Source organism: Lonchura striata, chromosome 4 (assembly GCF_050655825.1).
Source record: "Lonchura striata isolate lonStrDom1 chromosome 4, ASM5065582v1, whole genome shotgun sequence".
Taxonomy (NCBI): domain Eukaryota; kingdom Metazoa; phylum Chordata; class Aves; order Passeriformes; family Estrildidae; genus Lonchura; species Lonchura striata.
Genome location: NC_140706.1, coordinates 44,131,696 through 44,153,378, shown reverse-complemented (window position 1 = coordinate 44,153,378; position 21,683 = coordinate 44,131,696). Strand labels below are relative to the sequence as shown.

The 21,683-nt window shown below is 45.7% G+C and overlaps 2 protein-coding genes across 3 annotated transcripts in view; one reads left to right on the top strand and one right to left on the bottom strand.

Moving 5' to 3' along the window:
* The first annotated feature begins 1,219 nt into the window (after nt 1-1,219).
* On the top strand, nt 1,220-15,519 carry DUSP4 (dual specificity phosphatase 4). The gene is made up of 4 exons (XM_021532596.4): nt 1,220-1,667; nt 4,392-4,528; nt 4,946-5,165; nt 5,304-15,519. Exons 1-4 carry the CDS (start codon nt 1,274-1,276, stop codon nt 5,687-5,689), a joined length of 1,137 nt encoding a protein of 378 aa, XP_021388271.2. The 5' UTR covers nt 1,220-1,273; the 3' UTR covers nt 5,690-15,519.
* Nucleotides 6,983-21,683, bottom strand: part of TNKS (tankyrase) — a 125,383-nt gene continuing 110,682 nt past the window's right edge. For both annotated transcript variants that reach the window (XM_021532595.4, XM_085578087.1), the window contains exons 21-27: nt 19,818-19,938; nt 19,111-19,208; nt 17,680-17,754; nt 16,360-16,465; nt 15,327-15,513; nt 14,413-14,569; nt 6,983-12,409 (exon numbers count right to left, since the gene is read on the bottom strand). In XM_021532595.4, coding sequence (XP_021388270.2) covers nt 12,323-12,409; nt 14,413-14,569; nt 15,327-15,513; nt 16,360-16,465; nt 17,680-17,754; nt 19,111-19,208; nt 19,818-19,938 — 831 coding nt within the window. In that variant the 3' untranslated portion in view covers nt 6,983-12,322. The remainder of the gene's footprint in view (nt 12,410-14,412; nt 14,570-15,326; nt 15,514-16,359; nt 16,466-17,679; nt 17,755-19,110; nt 19,209-19,817; nt 19,939-21,683) is intronic.

Below are 21,683 nucleotides of genomic sequence, written 5' to 3'. Positions count from 1 at the left end.
GCCCTGAGCACTGTTGCTGGCATTGTGGTTTGCGATGCTGCTTCTGTTTGAAAGCAGTCTGAAAGGGGACTTTGGGGTGAAATGATTGCTCGGTGTTTGGGTGGTGGTTATGGGGAGACCCTCCTGGGACACTTCAGGGCTGTGCATTTACTCCTTAGTCTTTTAATGGAAAATTGAATTCCTCTATGTGAGGAATGAAATCAGGCAGGGTGCTGTAGTGTTTTCAGGGCTCTGCAGCCAACGAGATGCCGTTTTCTGACAGGGGAAGCGTGGCCGTGAAAGATACATAGCCAGAAGGACCCAGAGGGACCCTGCAGAGCTGACAGCGGGCCCTGCTCAGTGCCCCCCGCCGCGGCAGTCCAAGCGAAACAGCAGCAAGGAGACAAAGGAAGAGGAATGTGCGCAGCGTGTGCCCGGCCTGCTGTGTGCGTGTGCCTGAGTGTGTGTGTGTCTGTGTGTGTGTGTGTCTGAGTGTGTGTGTGTGTGTGTGTGTGTCTGTGTGTGTGTGTGTCGGTGTGTGTGTCTGTGTGTGTGTGTGTCTCTGTGTGTCTCTGTGTGTGTCTGTGTGTGTGTGTGTGTGTCTGTGTGTGTGTGTGTGTCTCTGTGTGTGTCTGTATGTTTGTGTGTGTGTGTGTGTGTCTGTGTGTGTCTCTGTATGTCTGTGTGTGTGTGTGTGTCTGTGTGTGTCTGTGTGTGTCTGTGTGTATGTCTGTGTGTGTGTGTTTGTCTCTGTGTGTCTCTGTGTGTGTGTCTCTGTGTGTGTGTGTGTGTGTGTCTGTGTGTGTGTCTGTGTGTGTGTGTGTCTCTGTGTGTCTCTGTGTGTGTGTGTGTGTGTGTCTCTGTGTGTGTCTGTGTGTATGTCTGTGTGTGTGTCTGTGTGTCTGTGTGTCTGTGTAGACGGGCGCGTGTCCCGCAGCCTGTGCACGCGCGCGTGTGTCCCGCAGCGTGCGGGTCCCGGGGGGCGCGGGCGGGGGTGACACGGCGCTGCCCCGCAGTGACAAAGGCGCGGCGCGTCCCGCCGCTCTCGCCCATTCACAACCCGGACGGGTTTTCTTTTTTTTTTTGTGAATGGAGGCGGTGACGTCGCCGCGCCCGCGCGCCGCCTCCCCTCCATTCATGCGGCCGCGGCGCGCCGCGAATGGGCGGGGCGGGGCGGGGCGGGGGCGCGCGCCGGCCGCCGCCGGGTAGTAAAGGCTGCGCGCGGCGCGCGCGGGGGTGCGCGAGCGGCGCGGGCGGCGGGCGCGGGGCGCGGCGGGCGCTCGCTCCCCCCGCCATGGTGGCCACCGAGGGGCTGCGCGAGATGGAGGGCAGCGCGCTGCGCCGCCTCGTCGGCCGCGACGAGGCCGGGGCCGGCGGCGCCGCGCGGTGCCTGGTGCTGGACTGCCGCCCCTTCCTGGCGCACAGCGCCGGGCACATCCGCGGGGCGCTCAACGTGCGCTGCAACACGATCGTGCGGCGGCGGGCGAAGGGCGCCGTGAGCCTGGAGCAGATCCTGCCGGCCGAGGGCGAGGTGCGGGCGCGGCTGCGGGCCGGGCTCTACTCCGCCGTCGTGGTGTACGACGAGCGCAGCCCGCGCGCCGAGGCCCTGCGCGAGGACAGCACCGTGGCGCTCGTGGTGCGCGCGCTCCGTCGCGACACGGCGCGCGCCGACATCCGCCTCCTGGCAGGTACCGCCGGCGGGAGCGGGCGGGGGACACCGGGAATGCCGGGCGGGAGCCGGCGGCGGACGGCCGCCCGCGCCCGGGAGCGAGGTCCGGGCTCGCCGTGCCCCGGGCGCTGCGCTGCCTCCCCCCGGCGGCGGCTGTCCCGCAGAAGTTGGGAGCCGGCGGGAGCGCTGGGGGCCGCACGCACCGGGGCTGCGCCGCCCCGGAGCGGGGGTCCCGGCACCGCCGCAGCGCGGCCATCAGCCCCGAGCGTGGGTGCCCGGGCGGTCTGAGCCGGCTCCGGGGCATCGACCGGCCCCGTGGCCCTGCCCGGGACCTGAGGGAAGTGAGCGTGTTGGGGGGAATCCCCCCACGCTTTGTTTGAGTCCGTCCCCGGCCCCGTGGTGCGCAGGAGGTGTTTGTGCAGGTCAAATACCTGCTGTCACGGCGATGTCCCCTTGCAGCGGGCAGAAACCCCGGGGACGCCTCTGTGCTCCTTTTGCGACTACAGCAGGGATCAGGACTCCCCCCCTCTGCCGTGTGTTAAAATGGGAAGCTGTGCACATTTGGAGCTGCTGGTCCTGAGAATTGCCTTGAGATGATTTAGAGGCGGGGGATGCTCAGCTGGGGTTCCTGGATGAGCTCTGGGGGGCTTTTTCTTTTTTGTTTACAGCCTGAGAGTCAATTTATTCCTTGGCTTACTTACAGCAGGGGTGAGGATGTGTATGCAGAGTAGCAAATCCATAAAGAGGCTTGATAGATGGAGGAACTAGCGCTTCGGTTGTAGTAGATACAGTAAAAGCAGCAGGAGCTGTTCCAGGGATGCGATACGACGTGCTGCTGCGGGAGTGCCTGCACAGCAAGGGCTTGCTCAGGAGCAGGCTCCTTCACCGCGAGCCAGCGTGGTGCTGGAGCCACGCATGTGGCAGGAAATGCTGCTCTCCTGCAAGGGTGGCCTTTGTCAGCTAAGAGCTTCTGGTGCCTCTGTGGTTCTCGTGGGAGGTTGGTAGGAATGGGAGCTCTTTTAAGGAATGGGCTCCGAGAGACTCAGTCTCAGCACTACAGTCTTATTTTTGCGTTCCACAGAGCCACTGAAATAATCTTGTTCTGATTCCATGAGGGCTACACTAACCCAGAGCTGTGCATGCCCAAGTGCACATTTGTGGGGTGCAGGTCACAATGAAGATCCTGAAGTGTTTTGTGCAGGTCAGGCTGCTGCCAGGTTCCCTGTGAAGCAGCCGGCCTGGGGGTTGCTTGGCCATAGGCACCTGCTCTGCCTGGCTCCTGCACCGGGCAGGGCTGGTGTGAACAGCCAGGAGCTGCTGGATCAATGAATCTGATGAAATTCATTGAAGAGAAGCATTTGAATAGGTCTCTTTTTCTTTCCAAGAACCATTCTTTCCAAGATTTTTCTGCCCATCACCCTGGGTAGCTTTTCCCTCTCATGGTGTGATGACCACTGGAGTGTGATGTAGTAGATCCAGAGATTTTAAGACCAGAACCCTGGAACTTGTCTAACAAAGACTTTTGGTTTTGGATGCTCTTTCAAATCGAAGCAGTAAGACTGTAAAGGGATGTCAGGCCAGGGAAATGAAGCTTCTGCAAACTGTCCTGGCTGCGTGGGAGGGACAATGCAAATGCAGTGATAGATCTGCACGGTTCTGCTTTAAGGTACTAGAGCCCTTCCTTTTGTAGGGGGAGGAAGCCACAAAGGACACTGGGATGCTGGCAGTATCGGGCTCTAGCTGCCCAGGGATCCCTGGGCTGCTTGAGAAGCTTGCTTCCATTGTTTTGAATATCCAGCCTTGTTCAGGGCAGTCTCAGAGCTTAGGCTGGGTAAGAAGTATCCTGCTGTACGCTCTGCTAAGCCAAAATCTGCAGGCATAGGTCCTGCAGTTGGTTTGAGTCTTCAGGAACCAACCTGGGAGTCAGGGCTTGATCTAGCTGGAATCCTATGATGATAGTAAAATAATGATTTTCATTGATTTTGAGGCTCAAAGTCAGACCCTTCAAGGATGTCAGGGTTGTTGACTTGATTTGAATGAGAGAAGGAAATCTCACCAGAAGTGTTTATTGGCAGGCCAACACTGCAGTTTCCCTGTCCTGGGAACTCAGTGGGATTTGCTCATTTCACCGGCCATGAGGAAGCCGTGACATTCCCTGTGCTGCTTATTCCCCTGGCAGCAGGTCAGATGAACAAGCTGCTCCATGTTCAGCTTGCACCTGAGTCCTTGGGAAGCAGCAGACTCCTCTCTTGGAGAGCAGTTTGGCTGTGGGGTCAGCCAGAGCCAGGCCTTTCCTGGTCTGTTGTTTTGGGAGCTCTGAGCTGGAGGGTCAAGCTGGGAATGGGAGACCTGCCTGTCTTGTGACAAAATGATGTGTCAAGGGAAGAGGAGAACTGAATAGTCTTTGGCCTCGGAGCAGCTTTTCCCATTTAAGTCTGAGTATGCTCAGAGAGCAACCTTGGCCTCATTCTGGAGTTTTGGCTGGCAGTATGCAGGGAACCGAACCCTGGACCAGAGACTTTGGGTGGCCAAGATCATTGCTCTTGGTGCTCTTGCTCCAAGGGAATGGTGGGGCCACAGGGATTTCCCCCTTGCTGCCAAGAGCCTGACTGCTCCTCCTGGGGCAGGAGACCACTCTCCATCGCTGTAGCATCATCTAGTGGCCAAGGGCATCTCTGGCTGTGCCGTTCCGCAGTCCTGTGAACGCGGTCTGGGATAACACTTTGTGCCTCTCTTCTTGCAGGGGGCTATGAGCGCTTCTCCTCAGAGTACCCTGAATTCTGCGCAAAAACCAAGTCCCTGAGCAATATGTCACCCCCCACCAGCGCTGAGCCCCTGGATCTGGGCTGCAGTTCCTGTGGGACCCCTTTCCATGACCAGGTATGTCTAAAAGCCCAGTGCTTAGCTAGCTGGACTGCCCTTCCAGCATTACAACCTGCTCCAACAGGAGTCTCTCTGCTCTCCCTTAGCTGGGGCTCACGAAGGCAAAGCCCTACTTCCTTTCCTCTCATGGGAAAGCATGGTGGTCCTCCTAAGCCCAGGGTGTTTGTGTGCCCCGCTGAGTGGACACGCCCAAATCCTGTTAACCCACACCTGCCTGTTTCTGAATAGGACAAAGGCAGGTAGAGGAAGGGCTGAAACAGGTTTAGCACCTCAGGAAGGCAGCCTCTGCTCCCTCTTCTGAGGACCCTGGATCGGGTGCCAGGTTGCCGCACAGCTCGATGTTTCCAAGCCATCTGGATGTGTGTCCTGCCTCCCACTGTCCCCTGGTCAACCTGTTGTTTTCTTCTGTCACAGGGTGGGCCTGTGGAGATCCTTCCCTTCCTCTACCTTGGCAGCGCCTACCACGCAGCCCGGCGGGACATGCTTGATGCACTGGGCATCACAGCCCTGCTGAACGTCTCCTCAGACTGCCCCAACCACTTTGAGGGGCACTACCAGTACAAGTGTATCCCTGTGGAGGATAACCACAAAGCTGACATCAGCTCCTGGTTCATGGAGGCAATTGAGTACATTGGTGAGTGCCCGTGCAGAGATGTTGTGTCCATTGGTGGCACCGGTGGGAGGGAGGTCAGCCACCACCTGCAGGTTGGGTGAGGGGCTGGGCTGTGGTGGCAGGGTGTGGGTCTCACATCTCACCCCTGTTGCCCTCCAGACTCAGTGAAGGAGTGCTGTGGCCGGGTCCTGGTGCACTGCCAGGCTGGCATCTCCCGCTCAGCCACCATCTGCTTGGCGTACCTGATGATGAAGAAACGTGTCAAGCTAGAGGAGGCCTTTGAGTTTGTCAAGCAGCGCCGGAGCATCATCTCCCCCAACTTCAGCTTCATGGGGCAGCTGCTGCAGTTTGAGTCGCAGGTGTTAGCCACTTCATACGCAGTGGAGGCCGTCAGCCCCTCGGGGACACTGCGGGAGCGGGGCAAGGCCACCTCCACCCCCACCTCGCAGTTTGTCTTCAGCTTCCCAGTGTCTGTCGGTGTCCATGCCACCCCCAGCAGCCTCCCCTACCTGCACAGCCCCATCACCACGTCGCCCAGCTGTTAGCTCAGGGCCGAGGCCAGCCGGGCAGGTAGTGCCAGGCGTGCAGGGGCGTGGAGCCCTGTGATGTTAAGCAATAGTGCCGGACACTGCCATTCACCCTGGACTCACCATCCTTTTCGTAGGGAAATTTTTTACCTCATCTTGGTTTGTTTGCTTTTTATTGTTATGTTTTGAAAGCACGAGGTTGTAAAAGCCACAAACCTTGACACTGTCCAGGCTCTTTGGGGGAGGAAAAAGATAGTATACTAGGTTTCCTCAAGTGCCTGGTCTTCACGTGTTTCCATCCCTATTTTATTGTCTTGTTTTTTTACACCTCCCCTTCTCCCCATGTTTCTGCCTCAGCTCATCTAGGTTGACAAAGGAGCATACCCTGTTTTATTGTGCAGCAGCCTTCCCCCTTGCAGAGAGACCTGTGTGTTTATGGCAAGTGCTGCTTACCTGAGCCAGGTACACTTTGGACAAGCAGAGCTGCAGGCAGGGCTTTGGGGTGAGCAGGAGTGGTGGCACAGGGCTGCCTGCACTCAGCCTCAGCCCTGCCAGTGGCTGGGGAGATGAGGCAGGAGCTGGCAGGCACCTGCCAAGTCACCAGCTGAGCCTATTCCAGGGGGAGAGCAATTTCTGTGGTTGGGAAGTGGTTTGGAGGGAGAGATGTAGTCTGAAATGCCTTTTCTTGCCTCTGTGGATCACTGGTTTCTAGAAAACTTAGGTCCAATCTCCTGTGGCTTTAAGATGAGAAAGAAGGGGTTGGGGCAGCAGTCTGGGCTGCTTTTGATTACTCTGCTCAGTTTCCTCTCCACCAGTCCCACTGCTGCTCTTCCAAAAGGAGCAGGATGGGACATGGGTGGGCTGTAATGGAAGAGAGAAGCTGTGGGGTGGAGGACAGGCTGGCCCAGAGGTGTCATTCATCCAGCATTTTCAAGCTTCTCCCACATCATGACCAGCCCTTTTCCTGTGCTGAGTCTTGTTCACCTGTGCAACATTTCTGCAGCTTTTGGTCCAAGCCTTGAAAATGCCTCATCTTCAACCCACCTGGAGCCTTATTTCCCACCCTACCTCTGTCCTTCCCTCCAGTCCAGTCCAACACACAAGATGCCTGTGTGGCTGATGTACATATGTATGGTTTTGTTCTTTTTTTTTTTTCTAGAAATTAACTTTTTATTTATTGCCTGAGGGAGGGAGAAAACATTGTTTGGAGAAAATAAAAATAAAACTGTTTTCAACAGTTTGGCTGGAGCAAATTTGTCCTAAGAGCAAGACAGAACAGCAGGTTGTGCACACATTCCATTTTCACAGAGCAACTGTTAAAAATGTATTTATTGACTTTTAAACTATTACAAGTATTGCAGATCAGACATTTAGCCAAGCACACTTATAGATCAAACTCAGTTGTTACAGAGATGTTACCTAAAGTCCACCATGTAGATAGGCTGAGAAACTGCCCATCGTCTTCAACTTTGAGAGAGAAGGTAAAAGAAGAAATAAATAAATGATATCCCAGCTCCAGGTAATTGGCAACCAAGAGAGGACAAACACAGGGCTAGTTATGAAAACAAGTTACACAAAAAAGGTCTAGAAATTCAACCCCTAGCTACATTGCCATCTGGGTTGCCAGAGAAAGCTATTAGGAATGACAAAGCACAAGCTCATGGGACCACAGCACAGGAAATCCCCATTTCAATTTCCAAAGCTGAAGCAAGTTCTGCAGATGTTAAGAAAGTGTCAAAATTATCTTGTAATGACAGATTCTAATAATCTACATTAGTAATTAAGGGGACCAGCACTAAAACTTGCCGTCAACAGGTTCAGCAACACCAATACATCAAAACCAGTCAGATAATGTGACTTGACAGGCATATGTGTCAGTGTAATGGAAATGCATTTGCTTCCCATGTCCCCTACAGATTCCCAGGCTCATTCACCTTGCTTCAGAGATTTTAACACACATACAATGTTCCCCAATCCCCTGGGTTTCACATCTACTCTGTGTTTAGAGGTGGGAACACTGCTGCTCCCTCTCTGCACTCCTGCTGCTTTTGGAAAGACCAGGAAAGCATGCTCTGGACTGTGCCAAGCCACCACCTCTGATCACCAATGGATTCAAGTCTGTGGAGGTTCACAAGCCAGTTGTTATGTGAGGCAAGAACTGAATATATGCTTTCCCAGGTCTTCCCTATCCAGGCTGCAGCATAGCTTACATTGCTGCACAAATATTCAGCTTAACAAAACTGAAGCATGCATTAGATGCATGACGTCTTGGATTTCTAAGCTGGACTTCCTGTGGGAAAGCAGCATGGAAACAGAGAAATCCCACTGAAAATAAATTCACATATTTCCTGACATTCAGCTTCTGAGAATGATTTGCAATGTTCAAACTAATCTGTTTTGTGGCTGGACCCTTCTGTTTACCCATCTTGAAAAATCCTGTTCAGGGCAATTTCTGTTAACAGTCCCATATGGAAATTGCAGGCAGTGCATGAACTGTGCAGAAACTGATGTCATTGCAGGGATGCTGGAGGCTTGTTTGAGATTTGCCACTGTCTTAAGTAGCCCTCACAGGCCATGCAGTGGCACAACATGTTTGCATCCCTCAGCACCTCACACATTCACAGGAAGCAGACATCTCCTCTAACCTAAATAAACAGCAGGAGCAAGGAGGCTTCCAGAGCCAAGAAAGTGCCTTTCTCTAGGAGCTACTCCCTCCCATATACCACATACCTTTTCTGTGTCTGCTGGCCACCACAGCCAAGAGTGCAGAACATTTTGCAGGGTTTTCTCTCTGCTTCAGTGTAGAACTTTATTTTGGGGTATTCCCATAACAAACAAGCAAAGTTTAAGTTTGCAGGCAAAATAAATTCCTGCTACATAATGCAGTGGGATTCAATTGCATCACATGCAAACACTCGAAACAGAGTTTAGAAAACCAATAGTGACTGCAACATGGTGGAACTAGTATAAGAGGTTTGTAACAGTCTCTGTGGAGCTAGGGTCAAACACAACTGATAGATAAAAATAAAAATGAAAAAATAAAATATACCTTATTAAGGTACTGACTGTACTGTCTGTTTTTAATCCTAACAAAAATTTTGTTGACAGCAATCGGAATGCAGTGTTACTCTGCACCAAGTATCTAAGTCATCAGTCTCATGGAAACAGTTTCAGCAATGGAGAGCAGAACCCTCCCTCCTTTGTTAGGTGGTGACTTTTCTTTCTGTTTTTTCTATTAAGGTCCTGTTGCAAAACTACACAGAAGCTTCAAAATGCTGCCTCAAAGGGACACTGACAAAAATCAACAGGCCTGAGAGACACATTGTCCCTTGTGCCAGCAGACACCAAGTTCTGTCCCTGGTCTCCCAAGCCTATGAGGGCCTAGCCCAGTGTTCTTACATCCTCAGCTCCTACTGTGCCTCCCACTGGTGATCCAATGCTGCTAAATGAGTATCCCCGTATCAGGGGACTGCTCTTCTCAGGAGGACAAAAACTTCATTTCTCAGGAGGCAGCAACTGCTGGTTATGGGGTCACAGCATGTTTAAGGTCCCACTGTAGTTAACTCTCTCAGCTAAAGCAGCAGCGTCTGTACCGTTACCAGCCTGCCAAGTGCACAACCACAACCGGGTTTTAATGGGTAACTTTGATGTTGATGGGCAGATCCTCACTTTGTTTTGAACAGTAAGAGCAGCTATGACAACATATGCTACTCCTGCACAGATGTCTACAACACACAGATGCATCATCAGGCCTGGGTATTCCTCTGTGTCTGGCCACAAACGGATATAAGATCACGTCATTACGAGACAAAAAGCACTGCAAAATTATTTCCTCACACAGCACCTTTACTCTGCACAGAAAATCAGAAAGATTAACACTGGCAGTTCAAAGATACTGGAAAGTAGAATCACAGAATATGCTGAGCTGGAACGGACCCATCAGGGTCACTGAGTCCAACTCCTGGCTCTGCACAAGACAGCCCCAGGAGTCACACCATGTGCCTGAGAGTGTCCAAAACCTTCTTGAACTCTTATCAGGCTTGGTGCTATGACCACTTCCCTGGGGCCCCTCTGGGTGAAAATTCTTTCTCCTAGTATCCAACCTAAATCTCCCCTGACTCAGCTTCATGTTGTTTCCTCCAGTCTTCTTACTGGTCATGGGGGTGAAGATATTGGTACCTGCCCCTCCACTTCCTTTCGTGAGGATGTTGAAAACCTCAATGAGGTCTCCCCTCAATCTCCTCCAGGCTATTTTTATCCTCCAGAAGTTTCAGGCTGCAAAAGGAATCCAGACTAGCCATGAGTTGAACCAGCACATAGGAAACAACAAGCAAGAACAGCATCTGGTGTGGACTCGGTGGGGTTTTCCTTTTTAGATTTGTTCTTGTTTTTGAAAGATGTAGAGCTTCTAACTTTCACGCCCACATTAACCATTTTGCTCACCTAAGCAGCACAGCTGTTTCACCATTTAAAACTATGTCTAACTGGGGATGGAGAGCAGCACTCACTCTGGTCGCTATCTGAAACCCTAGAGCAGATAGGCACATCCCCTCACTCCATTATTAACTAAATGAAAAACAAACCCCAAACTTGAATGGTGAATACAAAGCTTCAAAGCCTAGTGGTGATCCTTGCAATCCTCTAACACTATGAAACAAGCAGCCAAAATACAAGCACCCAATTTATCAATGAAACCTGTTTAAAAGGACAACTAGGCTAGAGCTTGGCTGGGACTTCAAAGCTACATATTTAATCAGGTCACATAATGAAGCAAGAACCATATATCCACTATCAGCTCAAGAAAAGTAAAACTCAGAGTTCAAGTTCTGTTGAAGTATTGCTATTTCTAAGGTTTCCTTTAGAGATATTACAAACAGATTATGTTCAGGTAGCCATATTGCATCAAATGACTGATTTTACAGTGGATGATATTTCTTGTGAGAATGACTTGCTTCAACATTAATGCCTTAACAACAAAAATAAAAATGTTGTCTTAATGCTGAAAGTGAAAACTCTTCAGGATTAAGTCTGTTTAATACAAATACATTAGCAAAATCCCACTTGTGGGGAGCACATATATTTTTATGAACTAAGAGCACACTGTTCTGTTGCTTTCTTGCTTTAAGAGAGATAAAACCTGAATGCATGAACTGGATCATCAGATACTAAATAGTGCTGGTTGATAGGGTAATGTACCACATTGTGTCCAAAGGAACATTTTTTTCCTCCAGTTTTTACATGGTCAACACTGAAGCACATCTCCTGGTATTAGTTGTTAGGAAAAAAATTAACAGGTCTTGATCTTCAACCTTCTCTGAAACTGTAAAACATCACAAAAAAGAAACCATATCCACCATGTTAATTCATGTTAAATCCATATTCACCATGAGGGGGACTTTTGAAACTGTTTGATGCTGTGCTATGCAATGCTTAAAAATAACTTTCTCCTACCCAGCAAAATAAACCTGGGAATTTGGGAAGAAGGGTATTAAGTGAATAAATCCTAACTTTGTTCTCTGATATACCTGCAAACAAATCCACTTGCCAACTGATACTTTAAAATTTTGTTCTCATCAAAATGTAAAATTGATATTTAAAAAAAATTATTACTTTTGTAAATCCCTTAAGATCTTCACCTATGATGTCACACACAAAGATGTGACAGGAACCGCCCTAATACACTCTCCCTTACCAGCCTGAAACCCATTTCCTGGGTCTCACAGAGGGACATGAACCAGATATGCCCTTCTGTATGAAATCTTCTGACTTTTCACCTGCTTCTCCCAGCAAAACCATACCCTGTTGTAACTAGAGAACATTTCACAAGCTGCAAGTACTTAACAGAAGCCTTAGAAAATGTCCTTTTAGAGATGCCAGCAGAAGGCATGGACCGGTTTCATGAAGTTCTTCTAAGCACAAGAGCTGGTTTTACCCTTGCAAACAATTCCCAGGGCTTCCCCCAGAAAACTCACACAGACAAGGCAGCAAACTGACATCATTTGTTTCCACTCTAAAGTTACACTCACTCATGTTATCGTTTGCTCAGAGGTGTGCAAAAAAACCCCTATATTGAATAACTTTACCTAGCCCCTCCTCAGATGAAATTTATATTGCATTGTAAATGATTTTAGTCGACTTGACTTTGTGCAAAATATCCTCAAAAAAGTTCTGGCTCAACTTCAAGATACAAAAGGAGAATAAATAGGATCTCTTGAAAACAGGAAATGAATGGTGTATGCTGAAAAGAAAATGATGGGCTTAATGTAATTTATCTGCAAATAAAATAACTAGAAAAGTAGTGTCTGAAATTTTAAGATGTGAGATGGCAGCAATAAAGATTTCCATTTGCACAATAATGTTCCCAAGGTCTAGATCAAAACAATATTATTTTACACATGGTATCTGCAGAGACTAGGAGCCTGAGATATGTTATTAAAAGGCAGTCCCTTGTAAACTTTCCTCAAGAGGAACAGTAGCAGTTGAGTATGCAAGAGTCACTCATTATCATATTCATCAAGACAGCGATACTTTATAAAAGACATACAGCTTATTTCCAGGTTGTTAAGGATTTTATGTGATACTGATTTTCTGAAACATGTATCCATCCAGTCCAAGATTGAAGTCACATCCTTCTCCACCGCTCTGAAGCTACTAGGTCTTTTGTTCTGCTGCTGTTGCTGTCTGTGAAGGAGCTTCTGGTTTCACAATCTGGTATGTAATGAGATATTCTGGGTATGCCTGAAAGTAAAATAAGAAAAAAACCCTGGTTTATGCAAAGGTAACTCAGCAAGTTCCGGTTTTTGCAGTTCACTGAACAGGGAAGGACAGCACAAAAACCAGCTCTATGTTCACAACATTCAAGAAAAAGTGGCTATTTCAAACCTAGCCAGCACTATGTGGAACTTAACACCTTGCTTAATACACAAATAAAAAGATGTTTCTTCCACACAGCCACTGCCAGAAATTGTGTGCAACAGGAATTCAGTTACTCTTCTTGTTAGCTAATCCTACAAATTGCTCAGTGTCTGTTAAGTTACTCAAAAATCTCGGATGACTGATGAAGTCTGACCTCAAAAGGGTCAATAGCTTGCGATGTAACCTGAAAAAAGCCTTTACTGGTAGTAAAATATTTGGCCCACCCAAAGCACATGATCCAATATGTCATCTGTCCATCTGTCCAGTGTTTCCTGGAGACAGCTGGTAGCCAGTTCAGTCCCAGAACAAAGCTGGAGTTGATGGAGGGCAGGGCCCCATTCGGAGGAACATCGACAGATGAGAGGAGACTGGGCCTACAGAAGCCTCATGTAATCCAGCAAGGGCAAAGGCATCTGAGAAGAATTCCTTGTCACACTGCAGGATGAGAAGCCACTCAGCTGAAAAGGTGATGGGGTCCTTGGGTGACAGCAAGCTAAAGCAGAATCAATAGTGTGTCCTGGCAGCAATAAAGGCTGCAAGCATCCTGTGGTAAATCACCAGGTGTAGCAGCAACTGCATTTATTCAGTACTCCATCAACCACATGCAGAAAACCACACAAAACTTTTAGGCTCTCCAATACAAGAAAGATGCCAACAAGTTGGAGCCAAGTCCAGCAAAGGACCAATAACATAGTCAGGGGCAGAGAGCACAGGATAAAGAAGATCCTGAGAGAGAAATGGGCTTGTTTGATGAAAAAAGAGAAGGCTTTGTAGGACCATCATTGTCCCTCTATCATATAAGGTCACCTGACTGGTCAGGCACAATCTGTGCTTACTGAAGCTGTGCTGCTGTCTTAGATCACTTCCTGGTCTGGCATGTGCCTTCCATGAGGATCTTTTCCCTTATATTCCCAGACACAGAGGTGAGGGTCACATATCTGTTGTTCCCTTGTGTCTACTTTTCTCCCCTTTTAAAAAATCTGAGTGATGTCTCCCTTCTTCCATTCACTGGAGTCCTTGCTTGACTGCCATGACTTTTCAAACATCACAGAACTACAGAACATTCTGAGTTGGAAGGAACCTGCAAGGACACCACCAAATCCAACTCTTAAGTGAATGGCCCATACAGGGATCAAACCCATGATCTTAGTATTGTTAGCAGCATGTTCCAACCACCCGAGATAACCTGAGGGTATGATGGAGAGTGGCTTGGCAACACCATCAGCCAGCTCCCTCAGGACCTGGGATGTTTGTCATCAGGCCCCACAAATTTGTGGTTATTCAGTTTGATCAGGTGATCGGGGAGCCACCCATGGCAGTAACCAAAACACTTTTTATAGAGTCAAGGTCTAGCTGAGTTATTCAGATTAAAAATCAACTTTTGAAGACTCCTGTGGTACTCCACATGCCATTTAAGAGTAGTCTCTGTCACTGCTGGAAATCTACAGGTAAAAAGCCCAGAATCCTCATGATGTACTAGAGCCCCAAAAATGCATGTGACCTTGATACTGCAATAATGACACTAAAATGCAGTGGGAGAAAGACAGCTTACTGAGAGAAGCTTCAATTCTTAATAAACTCCATCAGTTGCTGCACAGGGGAAATTAGGCAATTCTGCATGGTATAAATCAGAGCAGATCAGTGGATAGGAGTAGCATTTGCTGTCTAGATACAATTCACTGTTTATTTCTCCATTTAAATGAAAGAAAACCCAACAACCTAATCAGCAGCGTTATCACAGCACACTTGGTCTGGAAAGCAGCCACGCCCCATCTCCAGCTCCAAGCTCTGTCCTTTACAAAGGCAGTCTCTGCCAACCCACCTACCTGCTCCCCTCTGTAGATAACATACTCGGCGTAAGCCAGTCCATTCACACTTGGCCTGCCGATAACAGAATGGTGCCCGGGAGGGGCGTGAGCCATCTTCATTGTGCTGAACTGAAGAAAGGATTTGCCAAGGGTCACTCTACAGAAGAGCATTTGTCTAAAACGAAGAAAGAGAGTATCATTTTCAAATATCGCACTAGGAGTTGTATGCTTCCAGGAGGACTTCAGTCTTTTGAGCTGATTTCATTACAATTAATTTCTCATAACTTTTTAGAGAAACACTTTAAGAAACCAGTTCTAAGACTGTATAAAACCTGTCACAAAAATCTTTCATGAAACACAGAATGGAAAACACATAGTTTGTTTAGCCCTCATATGGAAGCCTGTTCTAGTTCATTCTATATAAAGCTGTTGAAAGAAGCTGAAACCTTCTGTATTCCTACCAGCAGGCAATAGACAGATGTCAAAGTGTGAGAAACACACTGGTCTACTCCAGGACAAAACAAAGCTGTGATTAAGTCCTGTTCCAAAATTATCTACCTCCAAAATTATGTGATCCACAGTACCACACTGTACTGCTGACCACCACTTTGCACTGCAGTTTTGTCCTAAGAGTGCCTGGAGTTTAATTGCTATTTTCTCCTGACTCTTCATTTTCAAACTTGCTGTTTCAAGCCTCTTTCCTGAGCCACAGCTCACTTTGATTTATACTCACTGCATGCTTAGATGTAATTTTTGACCTTCCTGTGAGACTTGCTGCATTTATATTAGTTTTTGTTCAATCTTAACAAATGGAAAACTGCATTTTTCCTGACATGACCAAGGCCATTCTTTGCCTGCATGTCACCCTGTGCCAGGATCATAAAAACCAGAACAGCCAGAATTATGTGTGGGGAACTCTGCTGGATTCCTACCTGTGACAGATGTAACAGGACCTGTCTTTGTGTGTGGGACAGCCAGTTCCTCCCCCTATTCCGTACACGTATTGGTTGCTTTTTGAGGAGTTCTCAGCAAAGTAAATTCCAGCTCCAAACATTCCTCCAATGTATGCATGCCTTTCATCAAATCCTTTGTGAATGATAGCATTAATAAATGGAGACCCTAGAACAGTGACACAAAAAGACACATACTGGTTAAGTTGTATAGTAACACAAGACTCAATGTCAAATCTGCCTCCAATAGACCATTAAATACCAGAAAGTGTGCTCAGTCAGCTGGAAGGGGGCGATACCCAGCAGGATGCAGTGATGTGTGGGATTTATCATTATATACCAAAATCCCACGTGTGACTCATTTCTCTTACTCATTTCACAGATCTCATTAAATGGCTTTCCCCCCACTCACATTTCAGTGCAATTTATCTTGTCAATGCACACCCTCTCTAGGAGTCAGCAGTGGTTAAAGTGGGGCAAGGTGTCAGGACAATCATACGCAAAACCAATTTTCTATACAGAATCCACAGAAGAATCTAGGACAGAAGGATCTTCAGGCAATTGTCATTTGCAAGCATTTCTAGAGAAATCTTTCTGAAACTCTGATTCCTTTCCCCGATGCTTGTCTGAAGCACCAGAGTAAAACACTTTTACTGTGTGCTGCCCCCCTCATTTAGAAGATGCTATGTCTTTCTCATAGCAATGTAACATCATCCCAGCAGCTTTACTGGAAATGACTAAGATACAACTTAGCAAAAAACCTCCCTCTTTCTTAAAAGTCTGAAACATAATAAGAGTATTTCTTATCTAGAGTAGCTTTGTGGATTGCAGTAACCACACAAAGTAACTCCACCACCTCCACATCCCCAATGGACCCCCAGCATTCCTAGTGTAGAAACACAATTACTTGCATAGGATGGTGACACAGCAACAACAACACTGCCTGTGGGTCTTTGCAAGGTTTGGGGTTTTTCTGTTAAATACCAATACATACAAAGAGACACTACTTCCTTACCGTGAAACAACATGCGCTCATTGTGATGATTATGATTCTCCTCTGAGACCTCCTTCTGTCTGTGACAGAATCTCTCCCGCAACTTCTTATTCACTACCTTTTGAATCTGCAGCAGAACAACAGATCCACCCATGCTGTTACCTGAACATTTCAATCTCTCACACATTTGAATTGCAATTGAAATGAAATCTAGTTTCACAAAGTTCACATTAATTTGACTGGGAAACTGACAGGAAGACTTGTGAATACTATGAAGAAACCCCATGGCTGTCCTGCACACAAGGCTGAAGTCTCTCCAACAGCTCTGTAGCCCACACCTATAAATACTGAAACTACTGTGAAACTGCAGCCTAAGTCCTCAGGTTTAAGGACAACTTTTGGGCTTCTTCTCACAGAGCTTTCAATACCACAAAGAACTACAAACTGTCTGAAACTCCTTCCTGCTCTGCTTTGAGCTCTGCTGACCAATCTCATCTAGCTCTTTGAAACTTGCTGTCTAGTTTAGGTTTATTTTTATGAAAAGAACCAACTTATAAGTAATGAGATGTGCTGTTTAATCTATCTATATAATTTCAGCCACATGCTCTAATACCACTGTGGTCTCTGTAAAAGACTTCACCATTGGTTGGGAGTAGGATGGAAGAATAATTATTTCAGGATGCATGATCTATTGGATCAAGTTGCAAAGGCTCTGCACAGGCTTACTTCTCAAAGAGATAGGCAGCACAGGTTTGCTGAAGCTCAGAAACCAAGTTCTGTTCTGGTTCCCTCTATTTCCTTCTCCCCAGAAAAAGAAACCAGAAAGAGTACTTTCCCTCAGAAAGACAACACTATTTTCTGGAACAACACGGCTTGGAAAATGCATTCTTCTAGTTGGCAAGGGCAAAGGAGGTGGTGTCAAGCTGGAAAGTTGCATAGGGAGATAGAAGCATCTTATTAGAAATCATGTTCATCCTTTCACACACATACTCCAAATCTCCTTTAAAATGGCAAGAAAAGACTACACCGAGAAAAAAGATAATTCTGTGTTGCAAGGGTCAAACACAGAAGTTATAGGCCTTTGAAATTCAACCAGGTTCTTCACCACCTCTGTCTACAACATCAGTCCTTCAGACTCCTGCAGGAGCCCAAGTGGACACTTTTGCCTCATGCCCTGTGCAGAGCACGCATTCATTTCAGCACTTGAGTTAACTCCATTCCTGAATATCATTTCAACAAAGAACTTAAAAATATAAAAGGGCAAACCATTAAACTGATTCTGCCTGCTGGTGCAACTGCTAACATACTTTACCACATAAAACTGAGAGATTTGAAACTTACCCTGATGACATTGTATCTGTTGAAGATCCCACCAGCATTTCCACCATCCCGATGCTCCCGGATTGTACTTTGCATCTACATAAAAAACCAAAATTGAAAGTTCAGCACATAAACCTTCTAGCAAGGCAAAGTATCCATGCAATGTCTCAGTGTATCACTGGCAACAACAGATAATCTTGATGGAAAATTAATTAAAAGGTGTAAATAAGAAAACAATCTCTGTTTTAAATTGAGGTATACCCTAATTTTTCAAGCAGCAAACACATGCTGTTCCACAATAGGGAAGCTGGATGATGCAATTATCCAATCCTGTAATAAAAATCTACATAACAAAAAAGAGAATAATGGTACTTGCTATCAAAATGATATACAACTACAAAACCTTATTTAAATTAGAAAAAAAACTTTGAAAATTAATATACAAAAAGATCACTTCATAGTAATAACAAATGTGATTTTAATAAGTTTAGTTTGCATTTCTTGGTATTAGGGAAATACCTGCACTGTAAATTCTCCTATGTCATTAGCACAGCATTTCTCATTCCCTCAGAAATAGTTTCATTTTGTCTTTTAGAGAAGTATTTATAGCTACAGCAACAATATTTTGTAACAGTTCAAATAAATATTCCAATTTACTATGGCAGACAAGTGACCCTTTCTTTCAGAAAAGTTTATAAAAGAGATGCACAGAAACTCCAGTTTATGACATTACTAATAAAAATACACCCACCTAAGCTGGCAGCAATTCTGATTTTCTAGACTTTTTAAATTACTCCAAACACTTCTATGCAATAGTGTAGGAGCATGACACAAATAGCAAATGCACAGTAAAATGGAGTTTCTTCAGGAAGTATTTTTTCTGATATGATTTTTGCCTTCAAAATGGTATGTGCCTGTAGTTTACTTAAATAAAAGAGCATGTGTGTGTGGGAGGCAAAATTACAGTCAATTCTCAATTATCCAAGAGCTGTTTATCTGGGTTACAGATTAACTAAGCCACTGAGACAAGAGAAAACAAGCTGGTTCACAGAAAATGATTAGAGAATTGCAAAGCCTTGATGCCTTGGTTTCATACATAGCTTTTAGTTTTCACAGGTCCACCTATCTACAGAAAGCTGTGCAAACCCTCCCTATGAGACAATATCCAAGACAAGATCCAAAACACAACAACAAAATAAAACTGGAATAACACTAAGTGAGCAGAGACCACTTATTAAAAAAATTGGCAGGACATAGCAAAATAATTTCTATCATTGTTCTGCATGGAAGGACAAATGAAGAACCCTAAACTTCATATCAGATCTATGCAATTCATACACCAAAGCCTATTTTAGCACTTCCAACACGTATTGCACACTTCAGCTCTGACAGGTTATCAGTGGAAAGAAAAATATATGGCCCCTGAAGCATTAAGAAAGGGATTTGGATTACCTCCTCTTCTACGGACTGATACTCCTTATCATCAGGAGCAAGGTCAAGGAGAATGGTCCCCTGACTCACACAGTGGAAAGTCAAATAAGGATTGGTACCTGCAAAGAGAAGGAATGACAAGGAGTAAAAAAACCAGGAAAAACCAATACTGGCTCTATTTGTATCCATCATCATTATTGTTCTTCTTAAACAACCTCAGTACAGGAAATGCAAAATAAACACAAGGCATAAGCACAACCTCAAAAAGATAAAAGTGCTTTCTTTAGCAGCAGCAGCTTTAAAAGAGAAGAAAAATACATGTGGGATGTAACTGCCCTTTATTGCTTCCTCTTTCCATAGAAACATCTCAGAAGCTAAAACCCTAACAGGCCTATCCTTCAGGATATAATTGGCCTGTGGGTAGGTATGGAGGGCATATCAATCCAAAAGCTCTTCTCTGGGTGAAACAGAGTCCTGAGAAATGAGAACAGCTTCCAAAGTTGCCTCAGGGGTATCCATTCTCTGAAAAGTAATCACTTGGTCTGGTATCTCCTTAATATATTCTTTAGCTATCAGAACCCACTCAGCCACCATATCTGCAGCAAATACACTTTCCTGACATCCAGATTCTTTCAGGTCTGGTGACAATGCCTACATTTAGAGAAACTAACTAATGGGAACTCGTTGTGTGCTACATTTAGACTAGCCAGTAGAAGTGGCATATTTACCTTGCTGACCTCCTAGAAGTCTCTCCACACCCTTTATTAATTTGTGGCGATGTCCGTACGCATTTATCCCAATTTCTTTAAGTTCCTCATGCCCCATGTCAGCCAACACATCCAGGGTTATCTGGAAAGGGGAAAGATCACAAAAATCACTTGTCAAACCTGGCCTGACTTTCAAGGCTGGAGACCTATCACTTCAGAAATTGGAAAGTATTCATGTTGCAACCAAGAGCATAAAGGTAGATTATGTTTTGCTTCACTTCTACTTGCTGCCACCTCCTGGCAAACCTCTCCCTTTCACAGGACCATACCCAGCTGCTACAGCCCGAAGTTGTGCAAAACTTTCACTTTTTTCACACCAATTAGCAAGAACTGGTTCTTGAAGAAGGTTCTCACAAACATTTTTACTTGGGTAGAAGGGAAATGCACTGAAATGCTGGCACAAATATGAGAGTGCTCTTGAAGCATTCAACGTTTCACAGCCTTGAACAATTCATTACTTTCTTTACACAAGCAGAAATTAATATTCTATAAGCTTAGTGATAACGAGCCAAGGTGCAAAAGTGCATGTGAAGGTAGTGCTTGGAAAAAACAGCTTAAAATAATAAGCTTAAAGAAGATGAGCTTGTTTTTTCTACAAAGAAACTTACAAGAGCAGCTAGAGTATTTCAAAATTATTAATATATTGAATCCGATTTGCATTATTAAATCTTATTAGCAGGGGAAGATCTTAACAGGTTAGGAGTTAAGGAAGCAAAAGCAGAAAAAGATCAGCTAGGCAACAGAAAGGTGTGAAAAATAATAAGAAAACCTGAGAAGCGTACAGCTTGGTTTGAGGTTGCTTTCCTTCTGAACAGAAGGAGTTCCAAATTAAAGAGAAGAGCTTATGCTTCATATATCAGAAAGAAAGAAGTTCTATGGTAGTTTATCTTTGAACATTTTACAGAAACAGCTGGAACTGTTAAAAAACACATTACATTTCAAACCTCTGTTTCCTGATTCCTCAATAAAAGATTAGCAGCAGAGGCCAGAGTTAAAAATAATCATCAAAATCAGTCTCTTGCACCTGTACCTTTCACTTCCACATGTACATCCATCTCAGTCATGTAAACAGATCTATTTAACTGCAACATGTTAAAGTTAAGAAACGGTACGTAAAAGGAATCTACAAATACATTACAGTACTTCTGCTGTAAAATATATTGTAAGCTTGAGAACCCTACATTAGTTATACCCTTTTCATATATTGTGAATTATTGATAAATCTGCACGTGCTGTTCCCCCATTTCTCAATGACATTTGCAAGTTAGCCCAACAAACTCAGTTAATGCTATGGTACTAACCTAACTGGAACTGTAGCTTCTGCATTCTGCAGTGTGACTATTCCCATGCTATCTTTTTATTTCAGCATATAGTCAAAGTGGAGGGTTTCCTAGATCTAACCAAAGTATCACATGTAGCACTACAGGTGGTGAGAGGCTTGTTTGGCTGTCAAGACTGCTGAAGAACAACACAGGTGACATTTGAACCTAACTTCATTATAGTCATCATGTTCAAAGTTCACAAGGTTCAAAATAACTCTCAGAATACAAGCCAAATTGGCAGTCACAGCATATGTGTAAGTGAAAGCTACTTGAAACCTGAATCCAAGAAGGAAAGATATTTTCATAGGTTTTGCAACTTCATCATATTGTATCAGCAATTAATTTGTAGAAAACTGAAAGAAAACTTGAACACACTTGTTTTTATGTAGATGTGAAGTGTGGGTTTTTTCCTTCCCTTTTTCAATTAGAAAATGAAAATGTCACTTGAATTTATTACATTAGTTTATCTCCTAAACACAGAAATAGAGATGAGGCTTGCCACTTA

Excerpts from the sequence above, each read along its gene's own strand:
- DUSP4 (XM_021532596.4), top strand. The coding sequence starts at position 1,274 with ATGGTGGCCACCGAGGGGCTGCGCGAGATGGAGGGCAGCGCGCTGCGC. Across the intron at positions 4,529-4,945 it reads GGACCCCTTTCCATGACCAG|GGTGGGCCTGTGGAGATCCT; the intron begins GTATGTCTAAAA and ends CTTCTGTCACAG. Across the intron at positions 5,166-5,303 it reads GGAGGCAATTGAGTACATTG|ACTCAGTGAAGGAGTGCTGT; the intron begins GTGAGTGCCCGT and ends GTTGCCCTCCAG.